The 14,907-nt window shown below is 37.9% G+C and overlaps 1 protein-coding gene across 1 annotated transcript; it reads right to left on the bottom strand.

Annotated features, from left to right (window-relative positions):
• Positions 1-481: 481 nt before the first annotated feature.
• On the bottom strand, positions 482-3,677 carry LOC100781317 (disease resistance protein RGA2). The gene has a single exon (XM_006604278.4). The coding sequence runs from the start codon at positions 3,576-3,578 to the stop codon at positions 945-947; it is 2,634 nt and encodes an 877-aa protein (XP_006604341.1). The 5' UTR covers positions 3,579-3,677; the 3' UTR covers positions 482-944.
• Positions 3,678-14,907: the final 11,230 nt, after the last annotated feature.

The raw sequence follows: 14,907 nt of genomic DNA, 5'->3' as shown, positions 1-14,907 counted from the left end.
AAACATATGATTCAATTAGTACAATTTGATGTAAAATGGTATGCTCACGAAGAGTTAGTGATTAGATTAGTGTGTTTATATTTGATACTGAGATCAATGTGATTCTGTAGGTAGCACTGATTCTAATCAAACCTAATTTTAGAATAATGTGATTTTTGTTTATGATTATATATATATATTAAAAAATTGATTTTCACAATTTAATGATATTTGAAAAGTAACTATCAAAATTAATTTTAAAGGTAAAATTACCAAAATGGATATTAATTGTTTGTGGATGTCTTTTGCATTATAATTTACCAAAATAGCAGTGTGTAATATCCCAATTGGCTCGGTGATTACAGGGTTAGCTAGTTAGTTACCAAATTGTTTTGCTTTTATTTTATTAACCACTATTTTTGCTGCACGGGCAAAGAACCAACATTATGAACAAAGAAATAACACTTTAGTCCTAACCAAGCAATATAATAACACTGATATTATGAACCAACAGCACCAAATAAAATGTTAACAAAATAACCTTATAAAATGCTAGAACAACACCAAATATAGCCGTTCCGCAGCAAAATAACAGTATAAAAATAACAGGCAGTGGAGATCACAGTAAATATATACGAGTATCAAAACAACAACAAAATAATAAGCACAACATAAAATAGGCGGTGGAAAAAAATACACACGCATGCATTGACTTGATGGACAACGGAACAGAGTGAAGGACAAAAACGAAAAATCCAATATTGAAATCTGAGAATTGACTCTCCCATGACGCAGAAGCAGCTCCAGGGTAACTTCACCCAAAATCAATTTTCAATAAGTGAATCACGTCCAACACAATAAATCAAACATCATGGTCTCCTCTTTTTTCACGTTTGACCATTCGTGATCCACGTCCAGGGGTTGCCAAAGGAGCTTCAACGCTTATATGTCTCAACAAATCATTCCTATTCATCTTCTTCTTCCTCCAGCTTTTCTGGTTCTTCAATGAAGACGTCTTTGATATGTGATATTTTGGACCAAAACTCACCGACATGGGGCTGACATTTTTTGCATAATTCAGGGCAACCTCTGATATGCAAATGTTCAAGTGCGGTGAGGTGATGGATGTTATCCGGGAGAGATATAAGCTTTGGACAATCTGATATATGAAGTGCTTTCTGATTAGTCATAGTTGACAGCCACTCCGGAAGCATTTCAAGATTGTTGCAGTTTTTAATAATCAAGGTCTGTAAGGAGTTGGCAGATTCTTGAAGCCATTGAGGTAAGGCCACCAGCTGTGGTAAGCCCCAAAATGCAACATATTTTAACTTCACCAGCTGTGGTAAGCCATTGAGGTTTTGTTCTTCATGGTCGTCCTTCCACAGTTCCAAGTCCAGATTAACACAGTCTTGAACAAACAGAGTTTCTAATTCAGGAAAATTTGTAACATCCAGTGGCAAAGACTTCAGACTATGACAGTCAGCAACATACAATGTTTTAAGAGCAGGGAACTTCACCCCTCCAAAGATAGACTCCATATTATGGCTTGATCCAATAGACAGATGTGCAAGCGAGATCAAGTTGGTAATCTCACTGTAAGGCAAAACAGGTTGCTTTGTACTTATATCCAAAGACCGAAGACTAATCAATTTTCTTAATCCTTTGGGCAATGCTTCCAGCTCCTTGCATCCCAGAACATTCAAGAATTGCAAATTTTGGATCTTGCAAATAGAATTGGGGAGTCTTTTGATGTTGCGATTATTCTGAATGCTGAAATATCTCAAGTGTTTCAACTTACCAATGGAACGTGACAAAGTCTTGCATGTCGAATCACTTAAATCCAAAACTCGCAATAATTTGAACTTTGACACACAAGTATTTAGCAAAGCTTCAACGTTGGCTCCTTCTGCACCATTTGGAAACATTATGGTTCTCACAGCTACCGATTTTGAGGTGAATGAATTTCCAATAAAATTGTATTCAGCAAAAGACAGATGCCAAATATTCTCAGGAATATTTTGAATGTGGGAATTTATAAGTAGACACTCCTCTTTTGTAACAAATAGAGCAAGATCATGCACCAAATCATGAATTTTAAATTGATAAAAAGTGCCACCATCGATAAAATCTTGAAGGAAAGATCTTGATAGTAATTCAACCAGATACTGTTTGACAACATCTTCCGGCGTCTCATTCTTTCTAGGTGATGCAAGTACACCAAGTGCCCCCCAAAGCCTACTTACCTCAAAACTATGAAATATATAATCCTTTGGGTAAAGCGAAAATAATGCAAAACACTGCCTCAAATAGGAAGGCAAGAAATCATAACTTAATTTAAGTGCAGGTAAAATGTCATCTTTTTTTTGTGGCAAATTCCAAATTTCATTGTCTCTCACATATTCCCACTCATTTGTCTCAAATTTTGAAAATAGTAAACTCCCCAATGTTCTCACAGCCAATGGAACCCCTTTGCATTTGTTCACAATTTCTTTTCCTATATTTACCAAATGAGGATGTTTTTCGTCTTCCCCTTCTTTAAATGCCCATTTGACAAAAAGAGACAATGAATTCTCCGGAGAAAGGCTTTGTAACTTCTGAGAGGTAACAGTTCCCATCATGGAAGCAATGGAATCAATACGTGTAGTCGCTAGAATTTTACTTCCTGCAGCAACCCCTTCTTGTATTAAATTCCTCAACTCAACCCATTTAACACGGTCATCACTCCATACGTCATCCAAGACAAGTAAGAATTTTTGACCGGCAAGTATGTTTCTCAGTCGATTTTGTAATTGCTCCAGATCGACCATGTTTAAATTTTGTTGGGGAAGAGGAGCATCAGCAACATTCGCAGAATTGATGATTTTGATAATGAGTTGGTTAATGTCAAAGTCATCAGAAACACACACCCACATCTTTAATGTGAAACACTTATCTATCCTCTTATCATTAAACACAAACTTTGCAAGCGTAGTTTTTCCCAAGCCTCCAATTCCCACAATGGGGATAACAGAGAGACTTTTGTCATCATCATTGGGATTCTGCTGCATCAAAAGCTCTATGATATTTTCTTTATCATTTTCCCTTCCGATCACATCTGAGTCACTCACACGGGAGTGTGTCATGCGACTCGTGTCTCTCCTATGAACAACTCGTGTGTCAACATCAATTATTCGGAGACCAAACTTATGCCTATCAGCTGCAACCTTGTCTAGCCTCTTGCTGACATCTTTGATTTGTTGAGCCATCTTGGAACGAAAAACAAGTGGATTAGAACTTGAGAAGAAGTGGCTTACCTCGTCTTTGATGGTACCATGAGCTTTGAGCACTTGCTTTCGCAGTGTTTGGCATTCAAATTCATCGATCACATCTTCTGCATAATAGAAGACACTTTTGAGCTGCCTCAGCCATTCCTGCAGCTCATGGTTATGCTCCTGCTTTTGCTCAGCATCTAACAGCACTGCCTTGACTAATGAGAGAGTCTCTTTAAGGTCTCGGAGATGGTCGTACAAACCCACCACCCGAGAAGCTTCTTGGAAAGCATGAGAAGCAAGCTTTGTTATGAGAGACTCAGCGATGCTGAAGATAAATAATTCAGCCATGGTTTGTGTTATCAAGAATTCCAACACCAGAGATCGAAAGTAAAAATACAAGTCTTCGATCACTCGTCAACTCTAGTTTTTGTGGCCAATGGTTAAGGTTGTCCCCAGGAGCAATATCCTTTACAGCTCATGCAATTGACAAACAAAACACGTGGGTGGGGTACTTGACAATCAAAAATAAATATATTCTAATATAGATTTGCATGTAAAAATAAAAGGGTGAATTTTGAACTAAACATGATTCTTAATTCAAAAATTTCTATTAATTTCATTTCACAACATATGTACTTGAATCATTTGTATTTCTAATAAGCAATGTCTTATAAACAATCATTCTTAAATTCTTTTTTATTTTACAAAAAATCTTAAACTCTTAATGTCTAGAATAAATTCAACTTATCAATTTAGTTAAGGAAAAATAATATGTTTTAGATTTTCAGAAATTAGTGAGTTTTATTTTAGATCTTTAATAAAAGAATTACATTAAATCTCTAATAAAGTAAAATAAATTATCGTTAAGTTCTTAACATTTTATTCTAGTTACTGATAAATTCCATAAATTTTAATGAGTTTTTAGTAAATTTTTGTTCATTTAAAATTAAATATCAAGAAAGAAAATAAAAAATTTATTTTATTAAGAATTTAAAATAATTTTTTTTATTAAGTACTCAAAATAAAATTTATTAATTTATTTATGGTATACCTAAATCATATTTTAGCTTATGGTAATTAGCTTTCAAAACTTACTATTTACAGTTTGCGTGAAAGTTATCAATATCAACCGAGAATTCGTTAGTGCCGCCTTGAAAGAGTCACGTACATCATCAACGGTTGAAAAACTCCCATTATCCATGAGGTCATATGGCCGCAATACATATGAGAAGTATCCGGCAAAAAACTCCCATCAACATAGGTACAGACTGGTGAAATTGGCCATGAAGTTTCCACTACCACTCAAATGTGCTGCAAATTTGATATATACTATACATTGCTGCAATTAAACGAATTAATTTTATACTCATTTTGAGACAACAGTACTTTTATTACTTCATGTTTTATGATTTTTTCATTTCTGTTTAACAAACATGTCACGCTTGTTGCTTCAATTTTCTTACTATTCTTGGGCCTAAATTAGTTAGTACTTTTAATTGAACTCTATCAATTATCCATTAGTACATACGTGATATGCTCAAGTTCGAAGGCTGGTTTAGAAGGCCAGCACCTCCAGAATAGAGGGAGAAGAAGGAGAAGATAAGTATCCAAATTTTTCATTGCCTTGCTTGCTTATTACATTGTTTATTTATAGTGCTTCCTAATAATATAATTGTACTAATAGATTCCCTAGGAATATCGCACTAACAGAATTTGTTAGGTTGTCCCCTGAGGGTAGACAACACTAAGGCAAACAATGATCCTGAGCTTTGTCGTTTTCTTCATACGTAATCATTGAGGTAGGCTGGTTTTGTGAGTTTTCTTTTGGGCTTGTCTTCTATTTGCACCTCCCTTTTTGTCTTTGTGGCTGTTGTTTCTGTTGTTGAGTCTGGTTCTGTATCATCCTTCGGGCCTTGCAAACTCACCTTGTCCTCAAGGTGAAAATCACTGCACAACTGGGACCAATCTTCCCAAGATGTTTCATCTGGAGATAACCCTTTCCATTGCACAAGTACCTCCCATGGTGCACTGGGTGAAGTTCGGCGGTAGTCGAGTATTGCTAAAGGAGAAATAAGGGGTTGGTGATTAGCAAATTGAGTTGGTAATTAAGTAACATCGACATTCTTCGGCGAACCATGAAACAGTTTGAGCACGGAGCAATGAAATATCGGGTAAATCTGGGCTGTTTCCGATAATCATAATCGATAAGCTACCGGTCTGATTCGTTCCTAGACCTGGAACGGCCCATAATACCTCTTAGCTAATTTGCCCGCGATTGCTTCATCCCCTTTTGCTGAAGTTTGACGATGAGGGCGGAGCTTCACTAGAACCCAATCATCCACTTGGTATTGCACTTCTCGGCGTTTTTTGTCGGCTTGTCGTTTCATAGCTTCTTGAGCTTTCAGGAGTTTCTTGTGAATGCTTTGGAAAATTAAAAGGTTTGCGGCCAAAAGTGATTTCATAAGGAGTCGAGCCCGTGCCCCCAATCCATGATGTGTTATGTGATAATTCAACCCAAGGAAGAAGCTTGCCCCATGTACGTGGCCGACGATGCACAAAAGCTCGTAGATATTACTCAATGATTCGATTCAGCACCTCAGTTTGGCCATCACTCTAAGGGTGATAGGCCGAACTCATTCGGAGTTGCTTGCCACTTGCCCGAAAAAGCTCTTGCCAGAAGCGACTGACAAATAGTGGATCGCGGTCGGAGACCAAGCTCCGAGGAAGCCCATGAAGCTTCATGACAAAGTCCAAAAACAGGGATGTTGTCATTAGGGCATAATGATTCGAAGGAAGCATTCCCAGGTGAATGCCTTTAGAAAACCGATCAACAACTACCAATAACACGGTGTTGCCTTGATATTGAGGTAAGCCCATGATAAAGTCTAGGGTGAGGTCCTTCCAAGGTCTGTGGGGCATGGGAAGGGGGCATATCAGGCCCGCCACCTTCTTAGCTTCATACTTGGTTACCTGGCACTCGACACAGTGGGCCACAAATTGTGCAACATCTTCTTGAAGCCTTGGCTAGACGAAATTTTCCATGATTCTTGCCAGAGTCTTAGTAACCCTGGTGTGTCCCCCTGTGGATGTCGCATGATACTCCATGAGTAAGGTGGAAGCTATTGGCAAGTCGCAAGGTAACCACATGCGACCTTTACTGAGAATCAGGCCCTATGAGACTTCAAGTCCGAGGTGCTTGGTTGGATAAGTGAGCACCTCTTGAAGGTGGCGTTGGTAATCAGAATGATTATCCAGTTGACAGCAAAGTTCTTTCATGAACATTAAGCATGGGACAAAGAGGACCATTAACACAGTGGAGTCATGTTCTGGTAAGCGCGACAGGGCATTCGCCACCTGGTTGTGACTGCCTGATCAGTACTGAATATCAGTCATACCCCATCAAACGAGCTAAATACATATGTTGCTCCAAGGTCTAAATCACTTGGTTCAACAACTCCTTAAGGCTGCGATGATCGGTAACAATGGTGAAGTGGTGCTTAAGAAGGTATTGCTGCCATTTCTTCACCGCTGTGGTTATCGCAGCTAGCTCCCATACATAGGTCGAGGCACGCATGAGTTTCGGGCTGAAGGGTTTACTGAAGAAGGAAATGGGGTGTCCCTGTTGTGAGAGGAGGACACCCATGCCAACTCTAGATGCATCCGTCTCAACGGTGAATGGGAGCTTGAAGTCTGGTAAGGCTAAGACTGACGTCATTGATAAAGCTTGCTTCAGTGTATTGAAAGCCATATGGGCTTGAGTTGACCACTGGAAGGGCTCTATGGTGGTACCTTTGACCATGGGTGCGACAATGGTGGCGTAACCTTGGATGAAGCGGCGATAGAACCCAGCGAGGCCCAAAAAGCTTTGAAGAGCTTTAATGGATCATGAAGTGGGTCATTGTTGGATTGCAACAATTTTGGAAGCAACTGGTTCAACCCCTTTGTGCGAGACTAGATGGTCGAGGTATTCAACTTGGGTCTACACAAACAAACATTTAGAAAATTTCAAAACGAATTGGTTATTGAGTAGCACCTGAAATGTTGTTGCTAGATGGTGAATGTTAACTCGTTGGCAAGTGTATCAAATTTGTCACAAGTAGTAAAGTGCTCGGAAGTCCGAGTGTCGAATCCACAGGAACTTTGTTTGTACTTAGATTAATACAAACCCAATTTAACAGCAATAGATAAAGAATTTAAAATAAAGATAAGAAAATATAGTAGATAAGATAAAAATTTAAAGATGAAAATAAAATATTTAAATTAAAAGATGATAAAGATAGAAGATAAAGAAAATAAGAAAATAAAAGTAAAAGATAAGAAAAATAAAAGATTAAGATAAAGATAAGAAAAGATAAGATAAGAAAAATAAAAGATAAAAATAGAAGATAAAAGAAATAAAATCGTGATAATGTTGGGACCTGGCCTGCCTTGTTTACCTAGGATATATGAGTTTATGATTTTTCTTTATCAATCTAGGTGATTCTATTCTACCCATATATGTTCAATTATTTGCCCCAGATTCCTCACAATGACAATCCTATTTTATTTATCTATCTTCCGAATTCCTTTGCAAAGACTCAACAAATAAAATGCATGAAGTATGAATTCTAGATGTTTGCAATAATGCATGGGCATAAAATTATCATTCTTTGTCTAGCAATGACTTTCCTATGAAATCCTTCTTTTTGTTCTATTAGAAGTTACCCTCTCCCGAGCGTCTAACCCCTAAAAGCAATACATGCATACCTTCTTTAAATCTTATTTAGAAGTTACCCTCTCTCGAGCGTCTAACCCCCAACAAAATATAAAGATGATTAATGCAAGATAAAAGCAGAAAAGATAATAGAATAGAAAACACCTATGCATTGCTAAATAGTGAGTACATCATACATCGCTTGGCTTTTAGTCTGTCAGACCCTAACTAGGGGTTTAGCCACTCATGACCATTGAGGGCTTTATAATGGATGGGGTATAAGAACTGATGGGATAAAAGGGGTGAAAGAAAGGGAGTAAATGAAACCCCTACTAGAGGGGGTTCTGTGGTGGTGTGTTGTCTCCTTGATAAGTGTTTATATAGCTTGGTAGACCACCCCCTTATGAACTGATTTTTAAGGGGACCTTTCAGATGTCTTTGTTGCACTATAAAATTTAATATGGTATCAGAGCCATATTCTACCCGGTGGGTGCCGCCAGCCCTTGCTTTGTGGTGACGAGCCCTGGCTCGAGGGGGTGTGTTGAGAATAGTCCCACATCGGATGTTTAACAAACTTGATAAGTGCTTATATAGCTGGGTAGACCACCCCCTTATGAACCGGTTTTTAAGGGGGTCTTTCAGATGCCTTTGTTGCACTATAAAATTTAATAACTCCCTTTTTATAACTGCTGGAATAGACTTGGGCCTGATACTAAAAATCTTCTTTATTCATATGTTTGATATTTTCTTGATATTTTCCTTTTTTAATTCATCATTTTCATATCTACAAGCCATAAATAAGAAAAATATAAAATCTTAATATTTAAGCCAAAGATAACTATTAAATAAATATTTTTAAAGATATTTTCAATATATTTTTATTATCAAAATATCTCATATTTAACAGTTATCAAAATCTCCCAAATTAAAACTTTGCTTGTCCTCAAGCAAAAACAAAAATTAGAGCAGGCTCCGAATGCTTCAACACTTTCAATAACTGTAATTTTTTCCAAATTCTTTCAACTGGTCCTTTATGTATTTGTCATAATCTCACAATGGAAGCACAAGCAACATCGATATGAAAATCATTAGTATAAAAAATTAGTCAAGTTGGCTTGCCTCACTTTCCTCACAAGGCTTTAGTGTTTCTCTCTGCGCACAAGTGTCTGGGTTGAGTGTTTGAAATTCTACGACCTGCAATTAAGATTCCCAAATTTTTCACTTCATCTCAGTTAGAGTTATTCTTACTTACATTTGGTGGATCACTAAGGACTTTTATTGGCATGTAACGGGGCCTGGCTAAACAAGAAATCATGGTTTTTCTGGAATTTCAAAAATTAAGGTTATAAGAGAGCATTCATCCTTTGAAAAACTTTTAATTATTTTGCCTAGGCTTATTTATTTCTCACCTTTTATTCCTCTAACAACACTTTTCTTCTTGTAACTTACACCTCTCTTTTTCTGCCCTTTATTTCCAATTTTTTTTTCCTTAGCACTTATGGCATCAATTCTTTTCTGCCCTTATTTGCAATCTTTTTTTTTATAAGAATACTTTGGGCTTACAAGCTTCTGAGGGTGTCCTATTGTGTGCTGCTATACTTTTTGAGGCAAATTCCCCTAGCAATCCCCCAAATTAAGAACTTATCATGACTTGAAACCTTTATGCTCTTTTAGAACCCTAAAACAAGGTTAAGGATATCAAAATTAGGCTCGGGGTTTTATTTAAACAAATCATCACTAATTTTGGCTCAACAGGGGTGCAAGGGATAAATTCATCACAGGTTGGCTTTTTGGCTGAGTGGCTAAAATAAAAAGAAACATGGCCTTGATCATATCCACCTTATGCAAATAATCTAACAGTCTAAGAATGATGCAAAATTAGGAATTTAAAAATAGACGTTCTCTCATAATTAAGTTCACACAGCTCACCGGGACAAGATAAAGTTATCGGTTTACCGGACCATGATCTCTTTCAATCAAGCTAGCCTTTTCTCTCTTTGTGATTTATGCTCCACTTTTTGACTGACTCTTGCTTCCAGGAAACTAGTACTTTCACAATTGTCATGCAACATTTCAAGTGTTGAATCCTTCAAAAAAAGCCTAAATAGTGACTTCACAAATATCATGCAATTTTTATTCAATGACTAAATTTAAACCATTGGAATTAAATTGCTGAAATCAAAATGCACAAAATCAAAATAAAGAAAAGAAATAACCCAACTATCCTAAAAAAATCAAAATGCGATTAACTAAAAGAGAGATAAAGTAAGAAATCTTGGGTTGCCTCCCAGTAAGCGCTTATTTAATGTCACTAGCTTGACAAGTCAAATGACTTCAAGGTGGCATGAAGGTCACGTAATACACATCTTCCTTGCATTTTTGCCTCTTAGCTAGAGACACCTTGAAACTCGTGTATTCTGGAAGCACCTTCCACATTATTGTAAGAGAAGTGGTGGCGATCAAGGAAAGAATGACACTTAAGGCTTTCTCATGTTCTCCATGTCTTTCTTCCTTTACAATCAGTTGATGAGGAGGGGTATTAACTTGGAGAATACTTTCTTGTTGAATTTCTACTTATGAGTACTTCTCCCATTGTTGTGCTTTCTCCTCACTTTTTTCTTATTCTTCTTTCTTTTCTCCTTCTTCCTTTTTCTTCACTTCTTCTTTCTCTTCATCTTTGTCTGTTCTTCCCTCCTTAGACGGGTCTTTTTCTGCTTCACCCTCCTCTTGTGCTCTCTTCTTGCTTCTTGTTAGAACTGCCTTGCACTCTTCCTTTGGGTTCTTCTCTGTGTTGGCCCTGAGAGTTCTAGTTGGCCTTTCAACTTTTTCTTGAGCTAATTGGCCTATTTGAACTTCCAAATTCCGAATTGCTGCATCAGTGCTCTTCTGATGTGACCTTGTTTCCTGCATGAACTGTATTAGCAATTCTTCTATGTTACTGGGCTTCTCTTGATGACTCGACCCCTGGCTAGGATGTTGATAGGGAGGCTAACTCTTGTGCTCCTTGTTGTACTGATTCCCTTGAATCCTCCAGCTTAAGTCTTGTGTGAAATTTCTTCCTTGGTTGAATCCTGGTGAGCCATGATTGAATCCTGACGGTCCTCGCTGGTGATACCCTTGGAATCCATGGCAATTCTGTACTCCCATGTAATTGACCTCCCTGGAAGGATCTTGTTGGATTGCACATTGCCTAGGCTCGTGTGTTCCTCCACATGTGTGACATCCCTCTACCTGCATAACAGAAGAATGAGAAGGACTTACCGCTTGTAGTTGTTGTGGAAGCTTGCTAAGGGTCTCTATTAGGGCTTCTATTTGTCGGGACAACAGCTTGTTCTGAGTTAAGCTTGCATCTTGAGTGGTGAGTTCTAGAAGGCTTCTCTTTGTTGGTGCATATGTGCGATCACAAAGAATGGCGTGATCACTAGCCGCCATGTTTTCTATGAGTTCCATTGCCTCCTCCGATGTCTTTAGCTTGATCCTCCCTCCTGCGGATGCATCCAGTAATTGCTTTGATTGTGGTCGTAGGCCATCTATGAAGATGTTCAATTGCACCGGTTCACTGTACCCATGTGTAGGCGTCTTCCTGAGTAGTCCATGGAAACGGTCGAGTGCCTCGCTGAGGGATTCGTCAGGAAATTGATGGAATGAAGAGATTTTCATCTTCCCTTTAGTGGTCTTTGATTCTAGGAAGTATTTCTTCAAGAATTTCTCCACCACCTCGTCCTATGTCTGAAGGCTATTTGCCTTAAACGAGTGAAGCCATATTTTTGCTTTACCGGCCAAGGAGAAAAAAAAAATAAGTTGAGGTGGATGGCGTTTTTAGGAACTCCTGCTATCTTCACCGTGTTGCAAATGTCGATGTATGTGGCTAGGTGTGCATATGGATCTTCACTTGGTAGACTGTGAAATAGATTCCCTTGAATCAGCTGGATCAGGGAATATGGATATGAGAAGTTGGCTGCCTGCACCTCTGGTCTGGCTATGCTGGTGAAGTATTGAGGTATAATAGGGCTAGAGTAATCCTCTAGTGTCATCCTCTATGAACAATCTTTTGCCATGATATGTTCTTCAAAGAAGGAATGTGAACTGTTCACAAAAGAAACAATTACCGTGCACGTTATCACAGAATAAAAATTAAACTTTTTATATATTTTTTTAAAAAGAAAAGAATAAAATAAGAATGAATAAAGAGAAAAAATTGAAAAATAAAACAACTAAAAAAATAGTAGATAAACAAATATTTTAAAAAAAGAAAGTAAAATAAAAAATAAAAAGTGAAAACTAATTGCTTTAAAATCGGAATATGCAAATAATCAAGTACGAAAAACAAAGTCCCCGGCAACGGCGCCAAAAACTTGTTAACTTGTTGGCAAGTGTACCAAATCTGTCACAAGTAGTAAGGTACTCGAAAGCCCGAGTGTTGAATCCACAAGAATTTTGTTTGTACTTAGATTAATACAAACCCAATTTAAAAGCAATTGATAAAGAATTTAAAATAAAGATAAGAAAATATAGTAGATAAGATAAAGATTTAAAGATGAAAATAAAATATTTAAAATAAAAGATGATAAAGATAGAAGATAATGAAAATAAGAAAATAAAAGTAAAAGATAAGAAAAATAAAATATTAAGATAAAGATAAGAAAAGATAAGATAAGAAAAATAAAAGATAAAAATAGAAGATAAATGAAATAAAATCAGAACGTGATAATGTTGGGACCTGGTCTGCCTTGTTTACCTAGGATGTATGAGTTTATGATTTTTCTTTATCAATTTAGGTGATTCTATTCTACCCACATCTGTTCAATTACTTGTCCCTCATTCCTCACAATGACAAGCCTATTTTATTTATCTATCTTCCAAATTTCATTGCAAAGACTCAACAAATAAAATGCATGAAGTATGAATTTTCGATGTTTGCAAGAATGCATGAGCATAAAATAATCATTCTATGTCTAGCAATGACTTTCCTATTAAATCATTTATTTTTGTTCTATTGGAAGTTACCCTCTTCCGAGCGTCTAACCCCTAAAACCAATGCATGCATACCTTCTTTAAATCTTATTTAGAAGTTACCCTCTCCCGAGCGTCTAACCCCTAACAGAATATAAATATGATTAATGCAAGATAAAAGCAGAAAAGATAATAGAATAGAAAACACCTTTGCATTGATAAATAATGAGTACATCATACATTGCTTTTCTTTTAGGTCTGCCAGGCCATAACTAGGGGTTTAACCACTCATGGCCATTGAGGGTTTTACAATGGATGGGGTATAAGAACTGATGGGATAAAATGGGTGAAAGAAAGGGAGTAAATGAAACCTCTACTAGAGAGGGTTCTGTGGTGGTGTGTTGTCTCCTTGGCTTGACTCCCTTTTATAATTGCTGGAGTAGACTTGGGCTTGATACTAAAAATCTTCTTTATTCATATTTTTGATATTTTCTTGATCTTTTCCTCTTTTAATTCATCATTTTCATATCGACAAGGCATAAATAAGAAAAATATCAAATCTTAATATTTAAGCCAAAGATAACTGCTAAATAAATATTTTTAAAGATATTTTCAATATATTTTTATTATCAAAATAACTCATATTTAGAAGTTATCAGTGAAGATGATCCTCAGGGGAGCCACTAAATATGAGAATGTCGTTGAAAAAGGCGATGATGAAATGTCGGAGGTACGATTGGAAGATCATATTCATCATTGCTTGGAATGATGATGGCGCGCTACACAACCCAAATGACATTACTTTGAATTCATAATGGCCATGGTGTGTCCTGAAGGCGGTTTTGGGAGTGTCCTTCGCGTGCATCTGAATCTGATGGTAGCCTTGTAACAAGTCCAATTTTGAGAAGCAACGTGCACCATCGAGTTCATCCAAGAGGTCATCAATTGTGGGAATCGAGAATCGATCCTTGATGGTGAGGGCGTTCAAAGCTCAGTAATCTACACAGAACCTCCACGAGCCATCGTGTTTCTTCACCAACAGCATCGATGATGAGAACGGGCTGGTGTTGGGTTGTATCAGTCCCTTTTGCAGCATGCATTCCACCTACAATTCAATCTGTGCTTCTGATAATAGGGGTACCTGTATGGGCGCACGTTGACCAGCGTTGACTGCGAGAGAAGGTGGATATGGTGGTCAATGTCTCGTGCCGATGGCAAGGCCTATGGACTCTGGAATAGAGAGATAAACTTAGTGAGTAAAGCTCGTAACTCCAGGGAGAAGTCATAAATGAGTGCAGGTGATGTGTCTGTAGGAACCACAGTAACATGGAAACACGACATTTCTAGGTTTATGGCACAATCGTCAAAACTAAGTTGGAGTCATCATCCCCAATGTAAAGTCCTTATCCTCGCGCAACTCGACCAAGCTTCCTTTATGAAAGAATTGCATGGTTAAGGTGGTGTAATCAGTGAGAATGGGACCGAGGGATTGCAACCATTGGACGCCCAGAATAACATTGGCACCGACGATAGGCAAGACATAGAGGTCCACCGTGAAGGATGTTGTCTGGAGGTCAATGGTGATCGCCTCACAAAGCCAATGACACTCCAATTGTTGGTCGTTACCCACCATAACCGAGAGAGGAGTAGTGGTGCGATAAGGGAGGTCGAGTTGGGTGACGAGGTACTGCTAAATGAAATTATGGGTGCTCTCTCCGTCCACCAGGAGGAGCACCGCCTGGCCGAAAATGGCAGCCACCAACCTGAGAGTCTCGGGTGCCAAATGGCCCACTAAGGAGTTGAGGCTAAGTTGGGTCGGGGGTGGATCGGGTTCATTGAGTGGGTCAGGTATCGGGTCAATGGGGTTTATAAAAGGGAAAACAGGGTTGGCCAGGTCTTCATCTTCTACGATCAAGAGGAAAACCCTAAGGGCATAGTGGTGTCCTCTAAAGTACCTCTCGTCGCAATTAAAATAGAGCACGCTCACAGAGTGAGACTATTTCTTCAGGGGAAGATGCACTTGATGGTGGG

The sequence above is a fragment of the Glycine max genome, chromosome 19, assembly GCF_000004515.6.
Source record: "Glycine max cultivar Williams 82 chromosome 19, Glycine_max_v4.0, whole genome shotgun sequence".
In the NCBI taxonomy this organism is placed as follows: Eukaryota; Viridiplantae; Streptophyta; class Magnoliopsida; order Fabales; family Fabaceae; genus Glycine; species Glycine max.
The sequence above is the reverse complement of the archived record's forward strand: the minus strand, read 5'-3'. Positions and strand labels throughout refer to the sequence as shown.

Coding starts and splice junctions, on each gene's coding strand:
- LOC100781317 (XM_006604278.4), bottom strand. CDS start 3,578: ATGGCTGAATTATTTATCTTCAGCATCGCTGAGTCTCTCATAACAAAG.